This window comes from Gopherus flavomarginatus, chromosome 2 (assembly GCF_025201925.1).
Source record: "Gopherus flavomarginatus isolate rGopFla2 chromosome 2, rGopFla2.mat.asm, whole genome shotgun sequence".
NCBI lineage: Eukaryota > Metazoa > Chordata > Testudines > Testudinidae > Gopherus > Gopherus flavomarginatus.
In genome coordinates, this window is record NC_066618.1 from 302,675,912 (window position 1) to 302,699,374 (window position 23,463).

General features: G+C 49.6%; 1 protein-coding gene across 35 annotated transcripts in view; it reads left to right on the top strand.

Moving 5' to 3' along the window:
• Positions 1 to 23,463, top strand: part of SCRIB (scribble planar cell polarity protein) — a 234,812-nt gene that overhangs the window by 20,043 nt on the left and 191,306 nt on the right. For all 35 annotated transcript variants that reach the window (XM_050939290.1, XM_050939297.1, XM_050939304.1 and 32 more), the window contains 4 exons: positions 15,462 to 15,579; positions 16,126 to 16,204; positions 17,726 to 17,815; positions 18,584 to 18,640. In XM_050939290.1, coding sequence (XP_050795247.1) covers positions 15,462 to 15,579; positions 16,126 to 16,204; positions 17,726 to 17,815; positions 18,584 to 18,640 — 344 coding nt within the window. The remainder of the gene's footprint in view (positions 1 to 15,461; positions 15,580 to 16,125; positions 16,205 to 17,725; positions 17,816 to 18,583; positions 18,641 to 23,463) is intronic.

The window sequence follows — 23,463 nt, forward strand, 5'->3', positions numbered from 1 at the left end:
GATAGACCGGAGAATCGCATTGTCACCAGGAAAAGGCAAGTCTACGTGATTGGAGACTCTCTACTGAGAAGAGTAGACAGGCCTGTAACTAGACCTGATCGGGAGAACAGAAGAGTGTGCTGTCTGCCGGGGGCTAAGATACAGGATGTGGACTTGAGCCTGAATACGATCTTAGCGGGAGCGGGAAAAAATCCGTTGATTATCCTTCATGTGGGAACGAACGATACGGCTAGTTACTCACTGGACTGTATCAAGGAGGACTATTTCAGACTGGGGAAGAGGCTTAAAGACATCGAGGCTCAGGTGATCTTCAGTGGGATTCTGCCGGTTCCTAGAGCGGGGCGACGAAGGAGGGACAAGATTATGGCGATCAACAGATGGCTCAGGGAGTGGTGTTATAAGGAGGGCTTTGGGATGTACGGTCACTGGGACGCGTTTACGGATAGACAACTGTTTGCTCACGATGGACTTCATCTCAGCAAGGAGGGAAATAGAATTCTAGGATGGAGGCTCGCCGACCTCATCAAGAGGGCTTTAAACTAGAAAGTTGGGGGAGATGGTTGGGAAATGTTCGGGAGATCTCCACGCCAGAACATAACCTGGAGAGGGAAGTAAACAAAGTGAGCGGGGATACCCTTGCGGCCCCAAGATTTGATCCAAGGAGGAATAGTGGAGTAGAAACCAGAGTAACGGGTGATGCTGGTGGCAGACAGTTTGTGCACGACGGGGGAAAGAATGTCACTGACGCCAAACGCCGAAAATTAAAAGGTTTGTACACTAACGCGAGGAGCCTAGGTAACAAGATGGAGGAACTGGAGTTACTCGTGCAGGAAGTGAAGCCGGATATTATAGGGATTACCGAAACCTGGTGGAATAGTACTCATGACTGGAGCACGGGTATTGAAGGCTATGTGCTGTTCAGAAAAGACAGGAAGAAAGGCAAAGGTGGGGGAGTAGCCTTGTACATCAATGATGAAATTAAATGTAGCGAAATAAGATGCGATGGAATGGATAAGACGGAGTCCGTCTGGGCAAAAATCACGCTGGGTAAAAAAGCAACTAGAGCTTCCCCTGAGATAGTGCTTGGGGTGTGCTACAGACCACCGGGATCGGATTGGGATATGGATAGAGACCTCTTTAATGTCTTTAGTGAAGTAAACACAAAGGGAAGATGTGTGATTATGGGGGACTTCAACTTCCCGGATATAGACTGGAGGACGAGTACTTGCACGAATAATAGGGGTCAGATTTTTCTGGATGTGATTGCGGATGGATTTCTTCATCAAGTAGTTGAAGCACCTACTAGAGGGGATGCCATTTTAGACTTGGTGTTGGTGAGCAGTGAGGACCTTGTAGAAGAAATGGTGGTAGGGGACAACCTTGGTTCGAGTGATCATGAGCTGATTCAGTTCAAACTAGATGGAAGGATAAACAAATGTAGATCTGCGATTAGGGTTTTTGACTTCTCAAGGGCTAATTTTAAAGAGTTAAGGAAATTAGTTAGGGAAGTGGATTGGACGGAGGAATTAGTGGATTTAAATGTGGAGGAGGCCTGGAATTACTTTAAGTCGCAGCTGCGGAGACTGTCGGAAGCCTGCATCCCGAGAAAGGGGAAAAGAACCATGGGCAGGAGTTGCAGGCCAAACTGGATGAGCAAGCAACTCAGAGAGGGGATTAGACAAAAGCGGAAAGCTTACAGGGAGTGGAAGGAAGGCAGGATCAGTAAAGAAAGCTACCTTGCTGAGGTCAGAACATGTAGGGATAAGGTGAGGAAGGCTAAAAGCCGCATTGAACTGGAACTTGCAAAGGGAATCAAAACCAATAGTAAAAGGTTCTACAGCCACATAAATAAGAAGAAAACAAAGAAAGAAGAAGTGGGGCCGCTATACACTGAGGATGGAATGGAGGTTAAGGATAACCTAGGCATGGCCCAACATCTAAACAAGTACTTTGCCTCGGTTTTTAATAAGACTAGTGAGGAACCTTGCGATGATGGAGGGATGATAAACGGGAATGTGGATATGGAAGTGGATATTACTGCAACTGAGGTAGAGGCCGTACTTGAACAGCTCGATGGGTCGAAGTCGGAGGGCCCGGACAATCTCCACCCGAGGATATTAAAGGAACTGGCGCGTGAAATTGCGAGCCCGTTAGCGAGAATTTTTAAGCGATCGATAATCTCGGGGGTTGTGCCGTATGACTGGAGGATTGCTAATGTAGTTCCTATTTTTAAGAAAGGGAAAAAGAGTGATCCGGGTAATTATAGGCCTGTTAGCTTGACGTCTGTAGTATGTAAGGTCTTGGAAAAAATTTTAAGAGAGAAAGTAGTTAAGGACATAGAGGTCAATGGTAATTGTGACGAATTGCAACACGGATTTACTAAAGGTAGATCGTGCCAAACCAATCTGATCTCCTTCTTTGAGAAGGTGACGGATTACTTAGATAAAGGAAATGCGGTAGATATAATTTACCTAGATTTCAGTAAGGCGTTCGACACGGTTCCGCACGGGGAGCTGTTAGTTAAATTGGAAAAGCTGGGAGTGAATATGAAAGTTGTAAGGTGGATAAGGAACTGGTTAAAGGGGAGACTCCAGAGGGTCGTATTGAAAGGTGAACTGTCGGACTGGAAGGAGGTCACCAGTGGAGTCCCTCAAGGATCGGTTTTGGGACCGATCTTATTTAACCTTTTTATTACTGACCTTGGCACAAAGAGCGGGAATGTGCTAATAAAGTTCGCGGATGACACGAAGCTGGGGGGTATTGCTAACACGGAGAAGGACAGGGATGCTATTCAAGAAGATCTGAACCACCTTGTAAACTGGAGTAATAAAAATAGGATGAAATACAATAGTGAGAAGTGCAAGGTCATGCATTTAGGAACTAATAATAAGAATTTTGGATATACGTTGGGGGCGCATCAGTTGGAAGCGACGGAAGAAGAGAAGGACCTTGGGGTACTGGTTGATAGCAGGATGACTATGAGTCGCCAATGTGATACGGCTGTTAAAAAAGCAAATGCGATTTTGGGATGCATCAGGCGGGGTATTTCCTGCAAGGATAAGGAGGTGTTAGTACCGTTGTATACGGCGTTGGTGAGACCCCATCTGGAATACTGTGTGCAGTTCTGGTGTCCCATGTTCAAGAAGGGTGAATTCAAACTGGAACAGGTTCAGAGACGGGCTACGAGGATGATCCGAGGAATGGAAAAACTGCCTTATGAAAGGAGACTCAAAGAGCTTGGCTTGTTTAGCCTGGCCAAAAGAAGGCTGAGGGGGGATATGCTCGCCCTATATAAATATATCAAGGGGGTTAACGTTAGGGAGGGAGAGGAATTATTTAAGTTTAGTACTAATGTAACCACGAGGACGAATGGGTATAAACTGGATATTAGGAAGTTTAGGCTTGAAATTAGACGAAGGTTTCTGACCATTAGGGGAGTGAAGTTCTGGAATAGCCTTCCGAGGGAAGTAGTAGGGGCAAAAGACTTTCCTGGCTTTAAGACAAAGCTTGATAAGTATATGGAGGGGATGTTATGATAGGATCGTTAACTTGGGCAATTGATCTTGAACTACCACCAGACAGGTCTGCTCAATGGTCTGCGGGGAGATGTTGCATGCGATGGGTACTGAGTTGCTGCGGAGAACTCCTTCTTGGGTGCTGGCTGGTGACTCTTGCCCACATGCTCAGGGTTTAGCTGATCGCCATATTTGGGGTCGGGAAGGAATTTTCCTCCAGGGCGGATTGGCAGGTGCCCTGGAGGTTTTTCGCCTTCCCCTGCAGCGTGGGGCACGGGTCGCTTGCTGGTGGTGTCTCTGCAGCTTGAGGTCTTCAAACCATTTTTGAGGATTTCAAAAACTCAATCCTGGGATAGGGGTTGTATAAAATTGGATGGGTGGGGTTCTGTGGCCTGCCTTGTGCAGGAGGTCAGACTAGATGATCAGATTGGTCCCTTCTGACCTATGAGTCTATGAGTCTATGAGGTATTGGTAGAGCGTCCATTTCTTGGAGCTGTAGAGGAGTGGGGAAGACTCCATGCTCCTTCCAGAGCCTGTGGGCAAGCCTGGCAAATGCCAAGCTGGCCTTTGCCAGGTGCTGAGTGATCTCATCCAACATGCCATTGTTGGAAAGTATATTGCCCAGGTAGCAGAATTGCCTTGACTGAGCTGAGGGGTGTGTTGTTAGTTGTGATGATGAGATCACAGTGCTCATGATGCTGGTGGTCTAGTTCTGACTGGTACATGACCTCTGTCTTTTTCAGGCTGATTGTGAAACCGAAACATTTTGAGGCATAGGCAGAGCTGTCCGCAATAAGTGGAATGTCCTTGTGTCTGTACAGTGAGGGGATAGTTGTCAGCAAACAGGAGCTCTCTTGGCAGCTGTTCAGTTACCTTATTGCAGGCCCTGAGTTGCTTGCACACTGAATAGACACCCCCCCAAATCCAATCTAAACCAGATGTGTACACGTCTGTCAAAGTCCTGGAATGCAAACAAGAGCATGGCTGAAAAGACAGGAGCTGTTACACATCCTTGTTTGGTGCCATTGGTGACAGGGAAGGCCTCTGAGTCACCACATTCTATCATTGTGGCCATCATGAAGTGAGCAGATTACAGCAATAGTCTTCTCTGGGCAGCTGAGTTTATGAAGGCCTTTCCATAGGCCCTGGCAATTCACCATGTAGAGAAAGCACTGGTTAGGTCAACAAACACCATGCCTGAGTCCTTGTCCTCTTCATGAGCTTTCTCTTGTATTTGTTGGGATGCAAAAATCGTGACCCTAGTGCCACAATTAGCATGAAAGCCAGACTGTGACTTTGGATACACTGAGTCTGCTAGGGGAGAGAAGTCTCTTGAGGACTGCCAGTGCAAGGATCTTCCCCACTATAGACAGCAGTGAGATTGAATGATGGTTTTCACAGCTAGGTATGCTTCCCTTCCTTTTGCATAGACAGACTATGAAAGCTTTCTTATAGTCCTGGGCCATGGTGTCCTGTTCCCAGATGGTCTTCAATGCTGGTGAGTTTCCTGACCAGGTGAACACCTCCACATTTATATGCTTCAGGTGGAATGCTGTCAGAGCCTGGAGACTTTCCTGTGCAAAGCTGCTTGATGGTCTTGGTAACCTCCTTTAAAGAGAGTTACACAGACAGCTCCTCCAGGACAGGACACTGTGGGAGTGAATTGATGGCTTTGTTGGATGTAATGGAGTGACAGTTCAGGAGACTATCAAAGTCCTCAGCCTAGTGCAAGAGAATATCACCTTTGTTTGTGAGCAGCTGGTTACCATCTGCTGTGAGGACAGGGGCTGAACCACTGGATTTTGGGCCGTACACAGCACAGAGACCTTCATAGAAGGCCTTCATGTCATGCTTATCAGCCACTTGCTGCAGTTCTGAAGCCTTCTGCTCCCACCAGTGGTTCTTTATTAGCCTCAATAAAGCTTGTAACGTGGCCTGATAATACCTGGTCTCCTTCCTTGTTGATTTCTTGATCAACATGCAGGACTTGTGGGTAGTATGCCTGGTCTCCAGTAGCTACTCGCTCTCAGGGTCATTCTCATCGAACCATCCTGGTGTTACAGCCTGACACAGCCAAGAACCTTGGATGCTATATTATGTGACATCTCTGAGCTTTTGTCAGATTGTCACGTGTATAGAGTTCTCTGGGTCCTCAGCTAGTGCAGTCTCCTGTATCTGCTCCAACTTTTGTTGTTTGCTGGGGTCTTTCATGGCAGCCACATTGATCTTCGTTGGCAGTTTGAGACATCCTTTGGGGGCACTCTGGTGAGAAGTGTAGCAACATAATGCTTCTCACAAGCCGATGGTCTGACCAGCATTTGGCATCTCTCAAACAACGCGTGTGTGATGCTGACAGACAGCTCAGTTTGGCGTCATAGGCCATTTCTCATGTGTGTAAATTTCAAAGAAATGTTAAGTGTATTAGTATGCATGGACCAATTTACTCATAAAAAGAATGAAGAGTACCTGTGTCACCTTCAGCTCCCAACTAAAACCTTTCCAGCGCATCATCAAGGATTTTCAACCTATCCTGAAGGACAATCCCTCACTCTCGCAGATCTTGGGAGACAGGCCGGTCCCCACTTACAGACAGCCCCCCAACCTGAAGAAAATACTCACCAGCAACCACACAACAAAAACACTAACTCAGGAATGTATCCTTGAAACAAAGCCCATTGCCAACTCTGTCCATATATCTGTTCAAGGGACATCATCATAGGACCTAATCACATCAGCCACAGCATCACAGGCTCGTTCATCTGCACATCTACCAGTGTGATATATGCCATCATGTGCCAGCAATGCCCCTCTGCCATGTATATTGGCCAAACTGGACAGTCTGTACGCAAAAGAATAAATGGACACAAATGGACGTCAAGAATTATAACATTCAAAATCCAGTCGGAGAACACTTCAACCACCCTGCACACTCAGTTACAGACCTAAAAGTCGCAATTCTGCCTTAATTAATTAGTCTCATTAGAGTTGGTATGGTAACACCCATTTTTCGTGTCCTATGTATATATATCTTCCTCCTGTATTTTCCACTGCATGCATCTGATGAAGTGGGTTTTAGCCCACGAGAGCTTTTGCCCAAATAAATTTGTTAGTTTCTAAGGTGCCACAAGTACTCCTGGTTCTTTTTGCTGATATAGACTAACACGGCTACCCCACTGAAACCAATGTACTTGTCAAGTATCAGAGGGGTAGCAGTGTTAGTCTGGATCTGTAAATTTCCACTACATGCATCCCACGAAGTGGGTATTCACCCACGAAAGCTCAAGCTCCAATACATCTCTTAGTCTATAAGGTGCCACAGGACTACTTGCAGCAATGTGCTTGTGTTAGTTAGTTCATAGGGAATGTCACAGGGAATGCCTCCTCTTGTCTATAAACCTGTTGATTGCTTATTGCATTACATTGTGTATGTCTCTGTAATTAAATAACCCGAGATCAGGGGTTCTCAAATTGTGGGTTGGGACCCCCTAAAGGCTTCAGCTTTGGCCCCCTTCCCTGCCCGGGGCAGTGGAGCTTGGGCAGTGAGGCTCGGGTGGGCTCACTCTTTGGTCCCCCCTCCAGGGGTCATGTAATTTTTGTTGTCAGAAGAGGACATGGTGCAATGAAGTTTGAGTACTGCTGCCCTAGATCAAAATGCGTATATTCAGGTGTTAGAACCTCATGAATACTAATAAATGATACTCGTATTGTTTTCACTTATCTGTCCCCATAAGAATGTAATGGCAGGCAATTGCATTAGATACGTCACTAGCTAAATTACTTGTGAATGCAAAAGAAATAGAAGGCTAAAGTCAAAGCAAGGGTCGTTGAGTTTACAGATCAAACTGCATTCCCTACTCACTGTCACCAGAGAAAAAGCCCAGGTTTTGGTGAAGACACCTTGTCAGCTTGCCTTCTGTGAACAGGATTTATAAATAGTGGCTTAAGAGAGTGATTCTTCATCTCTGGACTGATAGACTCTAATGGTAAAATACTGAATAATTGGACAGATACCCACAATTACTGTGGGGAACCCTGAGAGGCGTATGGAAGACTAGGTGATCACTGTGTCTGTGCTGTCACTTTTAATCTACAAACTTGGATTTGCCTGTTAATGTATCTTACCTGCTTTAACCTCTCAATAACTCATTTCTTTTTCTTAGGCCATGGCTACACTAGAGAGTTGCAGCGCTGGTGAGGGGGTTACAGCGCTGCAACTTAGGATGTGGCCACACTTGCAAAGCACGGCCAGCGCTGCAACTCCCTGGTTGCAGCGCTGGCTGTACACTCGGTCGAGCCTCGGGTGTAGCGATTCCAGCGCTGGTGATCCAGCGCTGGTCAGCAAGTGTGGACCCCACCAGCGGTTTTATTGACCTCCGGGGTATAAGGAGGTATCCCAGAATTCCTGTCCACAGCAAACCGGAAGAAAGGGAGAGCTCGGAGTTCAGCCAAACTGCTTATTTAAAAAACAAACACAGCTCCTGTTTGCTGAGCGAGCGGAGGCAGGCATTGGAATTACTTTGGAATGTTCACAGCTGTTTGCTTGAAGAGAGAAACAGCACGCTCACACGGCAGAGGGGGAGGGGGAAGTCCATGTTGAGCAGATGCTTATCTGGTCTGACGGCTATTTAGGAGTACATAATTTGCATTTAGTGAATGAGAGACGGATGGGGGAAGGGGGTCAGAACTTTTAAAATGATTGAAGGTAGGCACTGTGTGTCTTCCAGTCCTTAGAACTTGCAAGGCAGGGAGCTGAGAACAGTATCAACTCCAAAAATCCATTCTCTCTGTCTCCTCCACATTCCCTGTCACATTCCACCCCACCCCCCTCTTTTGAAAAGCACGTTGCAGCCACTTGAATGCTGGGATAGCTGCCCACAATGCGCCACTCCCAACAGCGCTGCAAATGCTGCAAATGTGGCCACACTGCAGCGCTGGTAGCTGTCAGTGTGGCCACACTGCAGCGCTGGCCCTACACAGCTGTACGAACACAGCTGTAACTACCAGCGCTGCAGAACTGTAAGTGTAGCCATGGCCTTAGCTAATAAACCTTTAGTCAGTTTACTAGAGAAATTGATCTCACCAAAGACAACGGTGGAGCCAGAGTACCAATTTGACCTGGGGAAAGCAACTGGCCATTTGGTGTGCGAGTAAACTAATATGATGCAATATTTGGTATTGTGAACAATATCAAAGTTTTGTTTGTCTGGGTGGTGGGGTGGGCCGGAGAGCCTAAGGCAACTAACTGTGACTCCATGGTAATACTGGTATAGTGAACCAGGAGTGCACATTTGTTACTGGCTTGGTGAGAAATGTAATTATAGAAAATACACCAGTTTGGGGTGTCTTCCCTGTTTTCTGACAGCCTGACCTGAAATTGGCACTCACTGTTGAAAGCCATACCAAACAGCGTGACAGGGTGATGTGTACATCTTTCATGTCTTTAGACCGTACAGTTACATAGTCCAGCATGTGCTACTGTTTTGACCTGGGATGCATCCATGTTGTCTTATATTTGTTGGCAGACTGTTGGGAATAGTGAGATTGAACTTGGCACACATAAAGAGAAGTAGTTGGCCATTTTGAGTTTGACCCTCCAATGTTGTGATGGCCTAGCACCCTGCTCCACGTGTCAGAGTCAGCTTCTACATGTGCATTTAAAATCTTCAAGTACAATGTCCTAGTGTGGCACCCCTCTGATGATCCTGCTGAAATCTTCATAAAACAGTTCCTTGACCTCATCTATATGAGTCATAGCTGGCACCTAGCATAAAGGGAACATTTTATGCAGAGCGCTATAAATTGGTCATTGACTCCATTGGGAAGTGAGTCACGCTTACAGGGAATGTCAGACTGTATGGTGAACTCTACCCCCAACTGTCTCAGCTCATCCATGGGCTTTCCAGGCTAGTAGAAGGTGTAGCCTGCGTACATCTCCTCAAGCTGAGACTCATCAGTGAGTCTGGTTTCACTGACAGCAGTGTCTATTACATCTCTTCAGTGTTTTGGCAATAAGGGCTGTTCATTATTGGTAAGGAGTGTAGTTTTTTTTGCCAGCATAATTATGCTGAAATAACCCTAGTGTAGATGCAATTGTACCTGTATAAGGTGCTATATAACCGTGTTCACATTAGGTAGATAAATCCTACGCCTCTGTTTGCAGTTACTCTGCTGTTACACTCCATTCGCATTAGATTAATATGTCTATATCTATCTATATTTCTCTCTCTATATGTATATATCTATATCTATATCTTAATGGTGTCATACAAATGTCTTTCGTGGACTGTGGAATGCATCCTAGGCCTATATCTTTGCTTGTAGAAAAATTCTGTGTGAAAAATAGTATGTTCTCCTGTATTGAGGCTATAATTCACGCACACAAGAGATAAACATCCCTTTGGCATTTTCTGAGTCTTGCCACGTTAGTTGTTTTTTGCATGAAATTCTGTAACATCACAGAAATTAAGGGCTGGAGGTATAATATATAATATATGGAGATATACCTATCTCATAGAACTGAAAGGTCGAGTCCAGCCCCCTGCGTTCACTAGCAGGACCAAGTACTGATTTTGCCCCAGATCCCTAAGTGGCTTCCTCCAGGATTGAACTCACAACGCTGGGTTTAGCAGGCCAATGCTCAAACCACTGAGCTATCCCTCCCTGTAAGTCCAGTCCCTTGGATTGAGGCAGGACCAAGTAAACCTAAACTGTCCATGACTGGTGTTTGTCCAACCTGTTCTTAAAAACCTCCAGTGATGAGGATTCCACTACCTCCTTTGCAAGCCTATTCCAAAACTTAACTATTTATCTTCTCATAGTTAACTTTGCCTAATTTCTAACCTGAATCTCGCTTCCTAGAGTCTGTGGGGGAGGATAACCGATATAGCCTCTGAAATTCTTACTCTGACCTGAGGCCTTGGCTGGAGCTGACAATCTCATGTCCATTTAACACCTGTTTCCTTACTATTAAACTCCTTTATGCTAGTTAAGCTGAATTAAATAGCACTTATCGTTCACTACCATGAGGCTGTTGGTTTGCTGCTCTCCCCATGCCCTGTGGCTTATGGAAGTATAGGAGACAGTAGGAGTCTAAATTTATATAGGCACCTTTCATCTTCTGTACAGCCTTAGCAAATGAGCGGCAATGCTTTATAGTCTCTCTAATACCCATACGTAGAAACTATACTACTTAAGGTCTGGTTTGAGAAACCTACACAATAAACTGCATAGGTCTTGGCCTATTGATTGTGAAGAGCTGACTTGAACTAGTAGAGGGAGTATTTCAAACCCTGCTGCTGAGAGACTTTAGCCAACCCCTTCAGCAGGATGGACAGCTCAATTCATGGCATAGGTACTGTCTCCCTACTTTTCATATAATCTTTCTCCCCCTTATCTGGCCTCTGTAGAAGGCAGAAGACCTTGTTCTCTACTATGCAGTGCTGCGCTAGGCCTGTATCTTACTATGATGGGGCAGGGCTCACCATCTCGGTGCCTCCTGCTGGGAATTAGCTCTGGGTGCCGGTGCACCATCCTCTAGTGGTGTCTCACCGCCATCACTTCTGCTCCACCTCTAAGACCCGTGTCATAGAATCATAGACTATCAGGATTGCAAGGGACCTCAGGAGGTCATCTAGTCCAACGCCCTGCTCAAAGCAGGACCAATCCCCAGACAGATTTTTGCCCCAAATCCCTAAGTGGCCCCCTCAAGGATTGAGCTCACAACCCTGGGTTTAGCAGGCTAATGCTCAAACCACTGAGCTATCCCTCCCCCCTACTGTGGTATTCTCTTCTGGGCCCAGCCGGGCTGTGTCTCATTCCACTTCTCCCCAGCTTTCGGAGGAACCAGCTCTCTCTAGTCCATCCACTTGCCGCTGTTGCCTGTTGTAGCCTTTGGTCTAACCCCTCATCTCAAGGGGTAAACTGCAGTCCAAATACTGGCCATCCCCTCTCTGGCAAGTAGGGGGACGGGATGGGGGTGGGGCCAGGACCCTCCTGCTACAAAGGGCTCTGACCCAGGGACCCTATAGCCAATGGCCATGTGCTGCCACTCCTTCAATCCCGCCACCTGTTTCCCTGGGCCACTTCCCAATAGCCCTAGCACTTTCCCAGCCCTTTGCATCAGGGTCCTCAGGCTGGGGCTCCCTATTGCTCCCCTGCCCAGCACTGTTCTATCTAAGGTGGTACTCTAAGGCAGCCAGTCCTTCTCCCTTGCACTCTAGGAAGGGACTGACTCTGCTTTGTTGAACAGCCCTTCTTTTATATGGCCTACTCTGGCCCTGATTGGCTCTCTACAAGCTTGCCTCCCATTGGTTGGGTTTTGCACAGCCTCCCTGAGCGCTGCTTTAACCCTCCATCTACCTGTGTGGGGCAGTTGCCCCACCACACACCCTCCAACTTAAGGCCACACACTGAGGGGGCTCTATCTCCCCAGTTTCTCCCTCAGCTGGGCCTGCATGATGTCTTTCTCCTGCCTCAGGCTCTCTACTATGAGGAGCAACCTGCTTCACTCTTCCAGGGTCTGGGCCCCACCGTAGCCTCCCTGAGGGCTGCTTTAACCCTCCATCTACTTGTGTGGAGCAGCCACCCAACCACATGTATTGAACAGTTTTGTTACCCCTGGCAGCCCTCAGTGTGGCTCATTCATGTCAATGACCCATTATGCAGGTGCGGGAGGTCACCTAGGAAAGAAGAGTCAGACTGAAGTCAAACTCAGGCCCATGGGTAGCTGTCTAAGTAGGTCACTCAGCCTCTGGATCTGCTTTCTGCTCTCCTTGTGCTTGCTGCACTCGGCTAGCCACCTGTGGCTTATTGGCAGACAGCATAATTACATAGATTAGAAGTCATTTCTGTGTGTGTGGTTCTGTAGTGTAATTGAGACATAAGTCTGTTCCCAGCTCTACCGCAAACTTCCTGTGTGACCCTGAGCGAGACACTTACCCTCTCTGAGGTTGTCTAACAATCATAGGCAGATAGCTGTAGAGTGGGAATCATTTATACACCTCTACCTCGATATAACGCTGTCCTCGGGAGCCAAAAAATCTTACCACGTTATATTGAACCTGGTTTGATCCCCTGGCGTGCACAACCCCGTCCCCCTGGAGCGCTGCTTTACTGTGTTCTATCCGAATTCGTGTTATAATGGGTGGCGTTATAAAGGGATAGAGGTATATTTGTATTGCAGTAGAGTCCAGAGACCCCAATCAGGAATTAGGTCCACTTTGTGCTATGCACCGTACACACGAGTCCCTGCCTCTTCATGGAGGCTGTTTTGAGAATCCACTAAGGGCCAAATTATGTCCTCCTTTCTCTTGGTGAGTAGTCCACTCTGCAAGTAGTCTCATTCATTTAAATGGGAACAGGTGAGGAGCCTTTGGAAAGTGGTCCCTGACATCTCTGCAGTGATTCAAGGAACACAGCAATTGCTGCAGCCCTGTAGCCCATCTAGATCAGAATTCAGATAGCTCAGTGGTTTGAGCATTGGGCTGCTAAATTCAGGGTTGTGAGTTCAGTCCTTGAGGGGACCACTTAGGGATTTGGGGCAAAATCAGTACTTGGTCCTGCTAGTGAAGGCAGGGGGCTGGACTTGATGACCTTTTAGGGTCCCTTCCAGTTCTATGTCATAGGTAGATATCTATATAAAGTACCAGCTGCAAGAAACTCCCTACTGGACAATGATGGAATCAGCTGCCTATAGAGAGAGCCTCTTGCCTCGCCCTATCTAACTCATTAGCTGTGTTCCCAGTCTCCTTTTTTGAATGTTGCTAATCTCTTAGTCTCAGAGGTTCCTCGTTATAATGAGCTGTCCAGGCTATGAGTATCTTTCATGATAGATTTCAGAGCAGTAGTTGTGTTAGTCTGATGAAGTGAGTTTTAGCCAACAAAAGCTTATGCTCAAATAAATTTGTTAGTCTCTAAGGTGCCATAAGGACTCCTTGTTCTTTTTTCGTGATAGAGGATTATAGAGTTTTCTATAGATGCGCATGTGCACAGTCTTCATTGACTGATCATTTTGAGCATAGGGTATGTCTACACTGCCCACATTATGGTGCGGCTGCCCGCAGCGCTGTGACGTGCAGTGTAGACATGCTTTATTGCCAGGGGAGAGCTCTCCCGGTGATTTAAAAAAACAAACACTCTGAATGAGTGGTGGTAGCTTTCCCGGTGAGAAAGCGCTGTCTGTACTGGTGCTTTTCAGCACTAAAACTTTTGTTGCTCAGGGATGTTTTTTTTTTTTCACACTCCTGAATGACAAAAGTTTTAACACCAAAAGTGGCAGTGTAGACACAGCTATAGTGACAAAAACCTGCATCTTACCTCCTGTCCTTGTTCAGCTTTCAATGGGTCATACTCCTGACCAGTCTCAAGGAGCTCCCTGAATGGCTGGCTGCCTCTACAAGGCTTACTTCCTGCCCCAGGTCCAGCAAACTTCCTCCCTCCTATCCTCCATGGCACTGTTCACAGGAATTGTTTGTGTAGGAGCAGTGAATGTGGTCTCTGACTTGGACTCCCAAATGGTTGGGCTGAGCCATGGCCTGAAGTGAGGGGGTTAGAATGGAAACTTCATACAGCCTTAGCTCTGCTGCTTACATTGTACACGTTATGGCCCAGCATCTAGTGCTTTTGGTGCTGTAGCTTTTTTCTTTGGTACCCATGCAGAGCCGAACAGGGAATAGTTTTCCAAAGCTCTAAAGAGCAAGGTACAGTTACCAGCTCAGTGCCCAGGCTAGCTCCCTCCCTCCTGAGTGAGTGGCCTTGTCTTGCCGTAGCTGAAACCTGTCCATTGCCTTCACAGGGCTAAGACAGTGATCCTGCTCAGTTGAAACTTGATGTGAGCAGGTGCCCTTTGGTATGAGGGGGCCCTGATCTCTGGGACCCAGACACCTCCCAGAGAATGGAGAACATATATAAAATAGGGCATTGGTCCCAGAAACAGGGTGCCACCCTGAGAGGGGAAGGTGTATAAAATGTAACAAGAGACTGATCAGGCACCTGGGTCCTGGCTAACAATAGGAGGTCTTGAGAAATTAGATAAATATTTCTGGGATAAGCTGTAAGCTGGGATGACAAGCCAGGAATTGTTCCTCTTTTATAATGAGCAGCTCAGACCCCTACAACGTATGTAGATTACAGCTGACATGGATTCTACAGGTCTCGGTCTGTTCTACCATAGTCCCTGAGAGCACTTTCTCTGCGTCACATGAGAAGGGGAAACCTAGGGCAGGGATCTTCCCACATTCCTGTGTGGAGAATGATGTAGAAAAACATTGAGCTTCTCAGCAATATCCTTACTCTCCTTAACTGCTTCCTCCTACCTGTGGTGCCCAGTATCCCCTTGAATCTGCTTGTGGGCTTCCTGTTCCAGACAGACTGATAGCCTCTTGCTAATCTCTCTCCTTACATCCATGTTACCTGCCATTCTGTATGCTCCTTTCTGTTGACATACATGGGCTGGCTTTCCATGTCTATGTGATATCTGCTGGCGACTTCATTAATGGAGACATCTTACGCACTAGTATTCCTGTGATTTGCTGCGTGCCTGCAAAACAAGCGAAGGCGCTCCCTGCCCTGAGAAGCTTCCAGCCTGCATAGAGGGGATGGGGATGATAAGGTGCTGTAGGATAATGGGATTGGGGCCTGGACACACTTAATGACTCCATTAACTTCCCTACACCTCTTCTGGATCACCAATGAGTCTGTTAAGCAGCTGTTCCCTAGGGCTTCTTGCTCGCTCCCTAATTGGATTGTGCCAGATAATTCTAGCTCCACCGCCTTGGCTGCTCAGTCTCACATTGCTTGTCTCCTTTGTGGTAGCTGCAGCTTTGAGAGATGGTATCGCAGGAAGAGGCATGGCAGAAGGAAGCTGCCCACGGCTGGCAGTTGTGTAGGGCTGGGATAAGTAGGTAGGATGAGATCCCGTGTGGAGCTGTTGCTGCTTTCTCCTTCCAGCCTTTCTTCCGGCTCCTGAACCTACGCAAGCTGGGCCTGAGTGACAATGAGATTCAGAGACTTCCCCCCGAGGTGGCCAACTTCATGCAGCTGGTGGAGCTAGACATCTCTCGCAATGGTAAGGCCGACCAGGCAGGGAACGTGGGGGTCCTTGTCAGGAGCCCAGTACCAGGCTCTTCCAGCACCTTAGTGCTCGTCACCAGCACATCAGTGCCTGTGCCCAAAGGAAGATGTGCCCTTCAAGAGCCTCCTAGAGGGAATGCTGCTGGGAGCTGCTCTTGTGCCATGGAGTCTCCATTCTCTCACTGTGTGACTGCTTCTCACTGGGGCCTCCCTTGTCCCCACAAATTCAGATGGGGAAATAAGGTGTATGTTTTTAATAGTGATAGTAATTAACCACTGGAACAATTGATCAAGGGTGGTGGTGGATTTTCCATCACTGCTAATTTTTAAATTAAGACTGAATGTTTTTATAACGATCTGCTCTAGGAAGTATTATGGGGAAGTTCTGTGGTCTGTGCTATACAGGAGGTCAGATTAGATGATTATAGTGGTCCCTTCTGGCCTTGAAATGTATGAATCCATGTGATGGGCTTTTGCCCTACACTCTTATCTCCATGTGACTGGATCTTACTGTGGTCTTATTTTTTCCTCTTTGCTTCAGACATTCCAGAAATCCCTGAAAGCATCAAATTCTGCAAATCCCTGGAGATTGCTGACTTCAGTGGGAATCCCCTATCCAGGTAGGGAGGGGCAGAGGAGGGGCAGGCAGTCTCCTCTCCTGGCTCAACTCAGTGCATGGGGTGAGGAAGGGAGAATTACCCTATTCTCTCCAGCTTGTCTTGCCCAGCAGCTTGTATTGGACCTTCTAGAAGTAAAATGAAAGAGGCAAAGCCTGTGGACCCCCTCTCCCCCCAATTCACTTGCTTTCCTGGCACCTTTGCTCACATTGCATGAGGGGACCCTTCGAAGCCCTGCAGTCCTCTCCCCTTTGTTGAGACTGCAACCAGGGGAAATGTTTGCCCTTTGCTTAGTGGTGCTGCTGGTGTTTGTGATGTGGTGACTTGTCTCTGCGAACTGGTTTGAGAACCCTGCCTCAACAGGACAGGCAGGAATGACTGCATCACTGCAGAACTTGGGAGAAGGGTCCATGTTCCTTTGTCAGCCCCTAGGTGCTCAGCTCTTGGTGTCCCTCTGGTAACTCAGTCCTGCTGGCCCCTAGAACCTTTCTGTGACTCTGCTCTGAATTTCCTCCCTTTTGTCAGCATCTCTCTGCTAATACAGTTCCTGGAGCTGAGCACACGTTCTCAGGGAGTCTACACAGAACCTTCTGGAGAGGAACTCTTTCCCCTTCCTGTCCCATCCTGATGCCTTTGTAGCCCTTACTTCTGTGTCCTTTTGGGACTCCCCTCCCATAGGCGCTAACTTTCCCCGGCGCCGGTGGGTGCTCATGCCCAGCCCTGCTCTGACTCCACCCTTTCCCCGCCCCTGCCCTGCCCCCATTCCAAATCCCTGCCCCGGCCCCGCCTCTTCCCCAAGCACGCTGTGTTCCCCTTCCTTCCTCCCCCCTCCCTCCTTGTGGCACAAGCGCTGGGAGCTAGGGGGAAAAAGTGGGCAGGCAGCACGCTCAGGGGAGGAGGCGGAGGTGGGTGGGGAGCTGCCAGTGGGTGCTGAGTACCCACCAATTTTTCCCTGTGGGTGCTCCAGCCCCAGAGCACCCACGGAGTCAGCGCCTATGTCCTCTCCCTCCCACTACAGAGTCCGAGGTGTCCACTTTCCACTTGGTGACATTATGCCCCAACCTCCATTACAGTCCTTGGAGACAGAGCCTCCCATTTCTCCTGCCCTACCAAATTTGTACTTTGTGGGCACCAAAACCTCTGCAGACTGTGTGCCCCTTTAAATCAGAGTTAGCTCTCTGCTGCCTCCCTGTGGTGCTGGTATGTGAGCATAGGATTTGCCAGACAGGATCAGAGTTGCTTCCAATGTGTGTGACTCCCCCATAATGCATCTGGGCAGTAGGTATTGTCATTTGTTCGAATGGGTAGGGCTGCACTGAGTTCCTCTCCCTATGTAAAGGTTTGCAGGGATAGAGATGAGGCAGAGGGGACTTGGGATTGTTTGTGCACAACTGTAATGGTGCTGGCTTTGTCACTTCCTGTCAGGGATGCTCTATATAATGCTTAGTCCTGATGAGTGCAGGGGACTGGACTAGATGACCTACTAAGGTCCCTTCCAGGCCTACGAGTCTATTTCCTCCATAGGCTTCCTGAGGGCTTCACCCAGCTGCGGAGCCTGGGCCATCTGGCCCTGAATGATGTATCCCTGCAGAGCCTCCCCAGTGATATCGGGAAGTGAGTGCACTTATGCTGCTTGCTAGTTGTGTGGGGAGTGCAGGGGAGGGGTGGGCAGGAGGAGAGCACCCCCACCATTGTGGAAGGTGCTTGCACCATGGGCGAAAGAGCTATTTATCTGACTTGTGGACTTAGGAACATTAATGAAGTTATCCCCCACACAGTCCAGCAGCTGAGTTAGGATCATTGTTTCCGTGTCCCAGATGGCAGCTGCCGCACGAGAGGGGAAAGGACTTGCCCACAGGGAGTCTCTGCTTGAGGCAGGGATTGAACCCAGGCCTCCTGAGTCCTGCAAGACCATCTTCCTCTCTAGTGCATGTACATTCCTTGCTCCCCTGCAAGTAGCTGCAGTCAGTTCAGTGAGACTCTCAGCATGATGAGCTCTGAGTGCTTAGGTAGAACCCTCAGGGCCCTCTCAGAAGGGGCATGACTTTCCCTCCCCCAGGGTAGGGCATCACCTTATGTGTGGGGTTTGGTCTCTGGGATGCCGGCTGCTCCATAGGCTGATGCCATCTCTCTCCTGCCCCTGGACTGGGAACAGCAACCTCCATGGTGTTTTGATAGTAAGTCTCCATCGGCCCCGATAATTTTAGGATGTCTTTATTTCAACCCCAGCCCACCTCTGCTACTGGTGTACACCATGTAACCATGTAAACAAAGGGCTGCCCTGAGGGAGGGTCTGAGCATCGGAGTTTGTCCCTGAAGGCCCCCCCCCCACTCCTAGTGACCAGTGACTCTCTGGCTTCCTCGCATCTTTTTCTCTTGCAGTTTGGCAAATCTGGTGACTCTGGAGCTGCGTGAGAACCTGCTCAAGTCCCTCCCCACGTGAGTGTCCTGTTGGGTGACTGTGGGACCTTCCTGGCTGCTAGCTTAGGGGAGCCCGAGGGGCTGACCATCTGCAGTGCAGAGCTGAGTACCCTGGCTACAGGGCCTGCAGGGTTTTGAATGAACAAGCTCTCTCTTTCGCTGGATTATTGGGGGTGGTCTGAGGAGAAGAGGTTTGTTCAAGGCGTGAAGGTAGGGAGGGACATTTGGAATCTGTTTATCTGAGCTCATGATCACACTGGAGGAGGCAGTGGAATTGTGGGGCTGCTGATTTGAGGTCCCTGTTGGAACTGCTGAGAACTTCCCTCATTTGTGGGTTAGAGTTAGCAGAAGGTAGTTTTGCAGGGCAAGGGATGATGATGTTTATGGGGTGTAGGTGAGGATTTGCAGTGCATGGTAAAGTAGAGCAAGGGAACTGGGGAATGTGGCAAATTTGTTCCCTTTTTCTTTCAGAGGGGTAACCGTGTTAGTCTGTGTCAGCAAAAACAAGGAGTATTTGTGTCACCGTAGAGACTAACACATTATGCCCAAATACATTTGTTAGTCTCTAAGGTGCCACAAGTTTTCCTCGTTGTTTTCCCTTTTTCTGGCACCTTTGCTTTTTTACATGCCTGTCCTGGTCCAGCAGCCATCATGGGAGTGGAGATGGGGGTGTTGGTGTTGGGCTTCAGTAGAATAGTGGCCTTCTCAGGCAGGTTGGGGGGGTAAGACGCCAGCCTTAAAGGAGAGAAGTTGAGTCACCAAGAGTTGCTGTAAGGATTTGGAGGAGGGGGTGAGTTGTGACTTCCCTGCAAACAGTAAATTGCTTCATCAAAGGAGGAGACAGCTGGAACACAGGTGCTGGCTGATAGAGCTGAATGTAGACCTCCTGTCAGGAGCCCCGCTGCTGAATCTTGTCCCTAATCCATAGTAGCTCAACATCAGCTCAGTATCTGCCTGCCCGTCAATCCAGATGCTCACCCGCATGTATCCCTTCATTCCTTTTCACGTGTGTGTGTGTGTGTATATATATATCTATATCTGTGTGAATCCCACTGTGGGATGAGTATGTGCCGCATCCCTGTGAGATGAGTCTTTTGAGTAGCAATGCCTCTAGGCTGCGTGTATGTCCTATGCCTCCTGTTCTCCTCTGTGAAAGGATGAGGGGCAGCAGCCACGACTGTCCCTCAGTTCCTCCTTACTGCCTGGGGGAGAGAGTCTCTGAATCACCGTTTTCCTGATCTTCAAACTAGTCTTTTTCACGACTGGCTTGGTGAAGGAAATCCTTGCTTTCTTTAATTGGGATATTCTATTAAAGGGACCTACCTGTAATGTGGGGCAAGGTGCTTTGTGCCAACATGACAGACTCTAATCCATCAGGGTTCAAAACCTGCCCATCCTATGTCAGACTCGTCCCCCATCTCATTGATGGACACAGCTGTTGCCTCTTCTGTCTGGGGCAGAGCTGTATCCTGGGCAGGTGCTTGTTGCTCTGGTACCTTTCCTGCAGGACCTGCAAAGCCAGGGTTGCACTTCCTGTGCAACAGTGCAGGTCACTTCAGACCCAGAGGAAATGACGACCACCGGAGTGGAGCAGAGCATTGGTCAGCACTTCTCAGGCAGGCACCACCCCCTGGAATTGGGCAGCAAAAGAGAGACAATGAAGAGGATACTGTCAACACTGGCACTTCCACCTTCAACGCTGACACCTTTGGTGCCAACAGCTTCAATGATAGAGTTGGCACCTGTGTCCAAGTCACAGCAGGGTGCTGCCAGGAGAGAATTCGCCACGGAGCATAAATGCAGCTTCATATGATATGTGGAGTCATTCCACAAGGAGCGTGAAACATCAGTCCTCCAAGGACAGAGCTTCTAAATTCTCTGCTGAGGTGGGAACAGCAGAAGATTGCAATATCGGGGCCCACAACTGAACCAATGATGGGCCTGAGATGGGTCCTGGCAAAGGCCCCGATGTCCCCTCCTATTCAGTATCTGGCACTGGACCTGATGCAGAGGTCACCCCACCATGCAGCAGCACCGTACAAAGAGGGTTACTTCTCTTAACCCTGTCACGGAGTCACCGGGCGATGCTCTGGAACTGCTCCCCTCCAAGCCAGTCAGGACTTTGGGGAGCCTCCTCTCCCTTGGCGCAGACTTGTTCAGGGCAAGAAGCTCACACGTCTTCACCTCCTGGGTCTCTCCTTGGAGCATTCAGCATCCTCTGCCCCTCCGTGCGCTTCCCACAGCGAGCCTGCCCCAGCGGGGTCCTGGGGAAGCCACAGGGTCCTGCACCCCCACTTCGCAGTCAGACATGACTCTTAGCCAGCCAGTAAAACAGAGGTTTATTCGATGACAGGAACAGGATCTAAAACAGAGCTTGTAGGTACAGAGAACCAGACCCCTCGGCTGGGTCCATTCTGGGGGGCAGTGAACCAGACCCCCCACGTCTGCACTTCACTCCTCGACCCCAGCCAGCTCCAGACTAACAACCCCTCCCAGCCCCTCCTCTCTGCTCAGCCCCTTTCCTGGGCCAGGAGGTCACCTGATCTCTGTCTCCAGCACCTTCAGCTGGCACCTTTGTAGGGGAGGGGCCCAGTCCATCAGTTGCTAGGAGACAGTGTCAGGCATTTAGGTGCACTGGCCCTTTGCTCTGCCAGATACTTAAGAACTGCCATGGGGACACTGAGGCACCAACACAGTACTCAGAGAAAACATTAAGAACATTCCCAGTTCGTCACATCTCTCCCCCCTTCGAGACCGAACTGAGCGAGGTCACTTCAGCCAGTGACCTGGGGAAGTTTGAACCCACCAACGTTCCTATGGATGCCCCAGCATCTCTCCCATTCCTCGGTGTGAGTTACACCAGGGCAGTCCAGTCTCACGCCCTCCCTTAGGTCGGGTGTGCTTGATGGCACTTGCAGGCCGCATGTGGGAAGGTTTATGTGGCTTGAACCCTTTTGCTATCCCCAATACCCCTGGGGTTCAAACTGGGACAGGGTCTTCTCCCAGCACCCTGGTCTGCAATTCGGGCTGTCTTGGTTAAGAGCCCCCATCTTGGCCTTGGCCAGCTCTGGGCTTGGGCAGCCGCTTCCCACTTTGTGGCCCAGACACAACACCTCTGCCGTCCCCCCTTGCACTTTCCAGCTTGTACCGTCAGTCCCACCTCCTTGAGGCAGCCCAGCCCCCTCTTCACCTGGGACACCTGTTCCTCCCAGGTCTGGCTAAAGATGCACATGTTATCAGTGTCTGCCAGGGCCAAGTTCTCCATCCCCCTCTGCTTGTCTAGAATCTCCCCAGGCCTAGGCATGGGGTTGGCATCAGACACTGTGATGGCTTTAAGCTTCTGATAGCCCCTACAAAACCAGATCATCCTGTCTCCCTTGGGGATCAGCCCCATGGGCTGTAAAACGGCTGGATCCCATCTAAAGCCAGCATGTTCCTGACCTCTCTCTCCAGGTTCTGGGTTGCTTTTCCAGTGACTCTGAATGGGGAACACCTGATGGGGAGATTGGCTCCTAGCTCAGGGAAGAGATCCCCCCGGGGGGTCTTCCCCCCTTCTCCATCCAATCCTTCCTCTTCAGGTCCAGGGGTCCCATTACTCTCCTCCCATCCAGCAGCTCGAAAGGGAAGAACCCTGTGGATTCCTGGGGCACCACCAGCTGCCTCCCGATTCCCCCCAGTTCTACTTCCCCTTGGGGAGCCCATTCCCGGTACAGGAGTCCCTTCTCCTGCAGGACTCTGTCCCTGCAGCTTTCCCCAAGGGGGTCTGCAGCACTGTGGCCAGCAAGTTCCCTCAGCTTCTCCAAGGAGGGATCCCTCTGCAGCTCGGTCTGGGATTCAGCTGCTGGGGCAGGGAGTGGGACCTGCTCCCTCTCGCTGGCTGGGCCTGAGGTCACAGCCCCCCTGAGCCATGTCCCTGGTAGCTCCCTCCCTGCTGTGTAATCACTTACCAGCAGCACGTCTGGACCAGGCAAACCTGTTTGGCAGCTGACCTGCCCTGCCTGGGTGTCCCCCCACTCAGCTGGGGTCTCAGCTCCCCCGTGCTCAGCGCTGCCCTTGCTGTCCCAGTGGGGGCAGGCAGCGAGCTCTCTGCTCTGGTCACAGCATCAGAGCCAGCGTGAGCCCCCTCTCTGGTGTGCAGGGGGGCGGGGAGCATCTCTCCCTCCCACTCAGCCCCAGGGGGCTGGTTACAGGTAGGCAGGTACCCTGAGCCCAGCAACCCCTCCTCCCTGCCAGCCATGTCATTTGCATTTTCACTGACCATTTCCATCCTAGCCAATTGGTCCCCTGGATTTGAATTCAAACCCTCGGCCGTTACAGGAGCAGGGCCTAGATCCTGTCCCATGGGGAGACAGTCACCCCCCAACAGGGCCTCCAAGCCGATATCGTGGAGAACCCCAACTACCAGCCAGCCTGACCTCTCCTGGGTCTGCACAGGGATCTGGGCCATAGGCAGGGCGAGGGGCTTCACCCCAGGGAACTTCACCCAGGTCCCACAGTCCCTCAGCATCTGGGGCTGCACCACCACAGTTCTCTCTGTCCCAGGGTCTCGCCCTCGCAGGCGTGTTTCCCCACTGACCCCTGGGCAGCCCCCTATGTCTCTCTGCTCCACCATCGCCAGACCACGCTGCTGCTGCTTCTCCTGCAGCTTTTCCTCGGGCTCTTGCTTTCTCTCATGGTTCTCTCGCTCTCTCGGGCTCTGCTCCCATCCCATCCGTCTCCGATCTCCTGATGGGGAACCCAATCGTGAAGACCCTCGTCTGATTGGGGACCAGACTCCCAGGGATGTCTGGCTGATGCTCCAGCTGCTCTCAGATCCTCTTGTAGCCCCGTCTGGGCCAGGA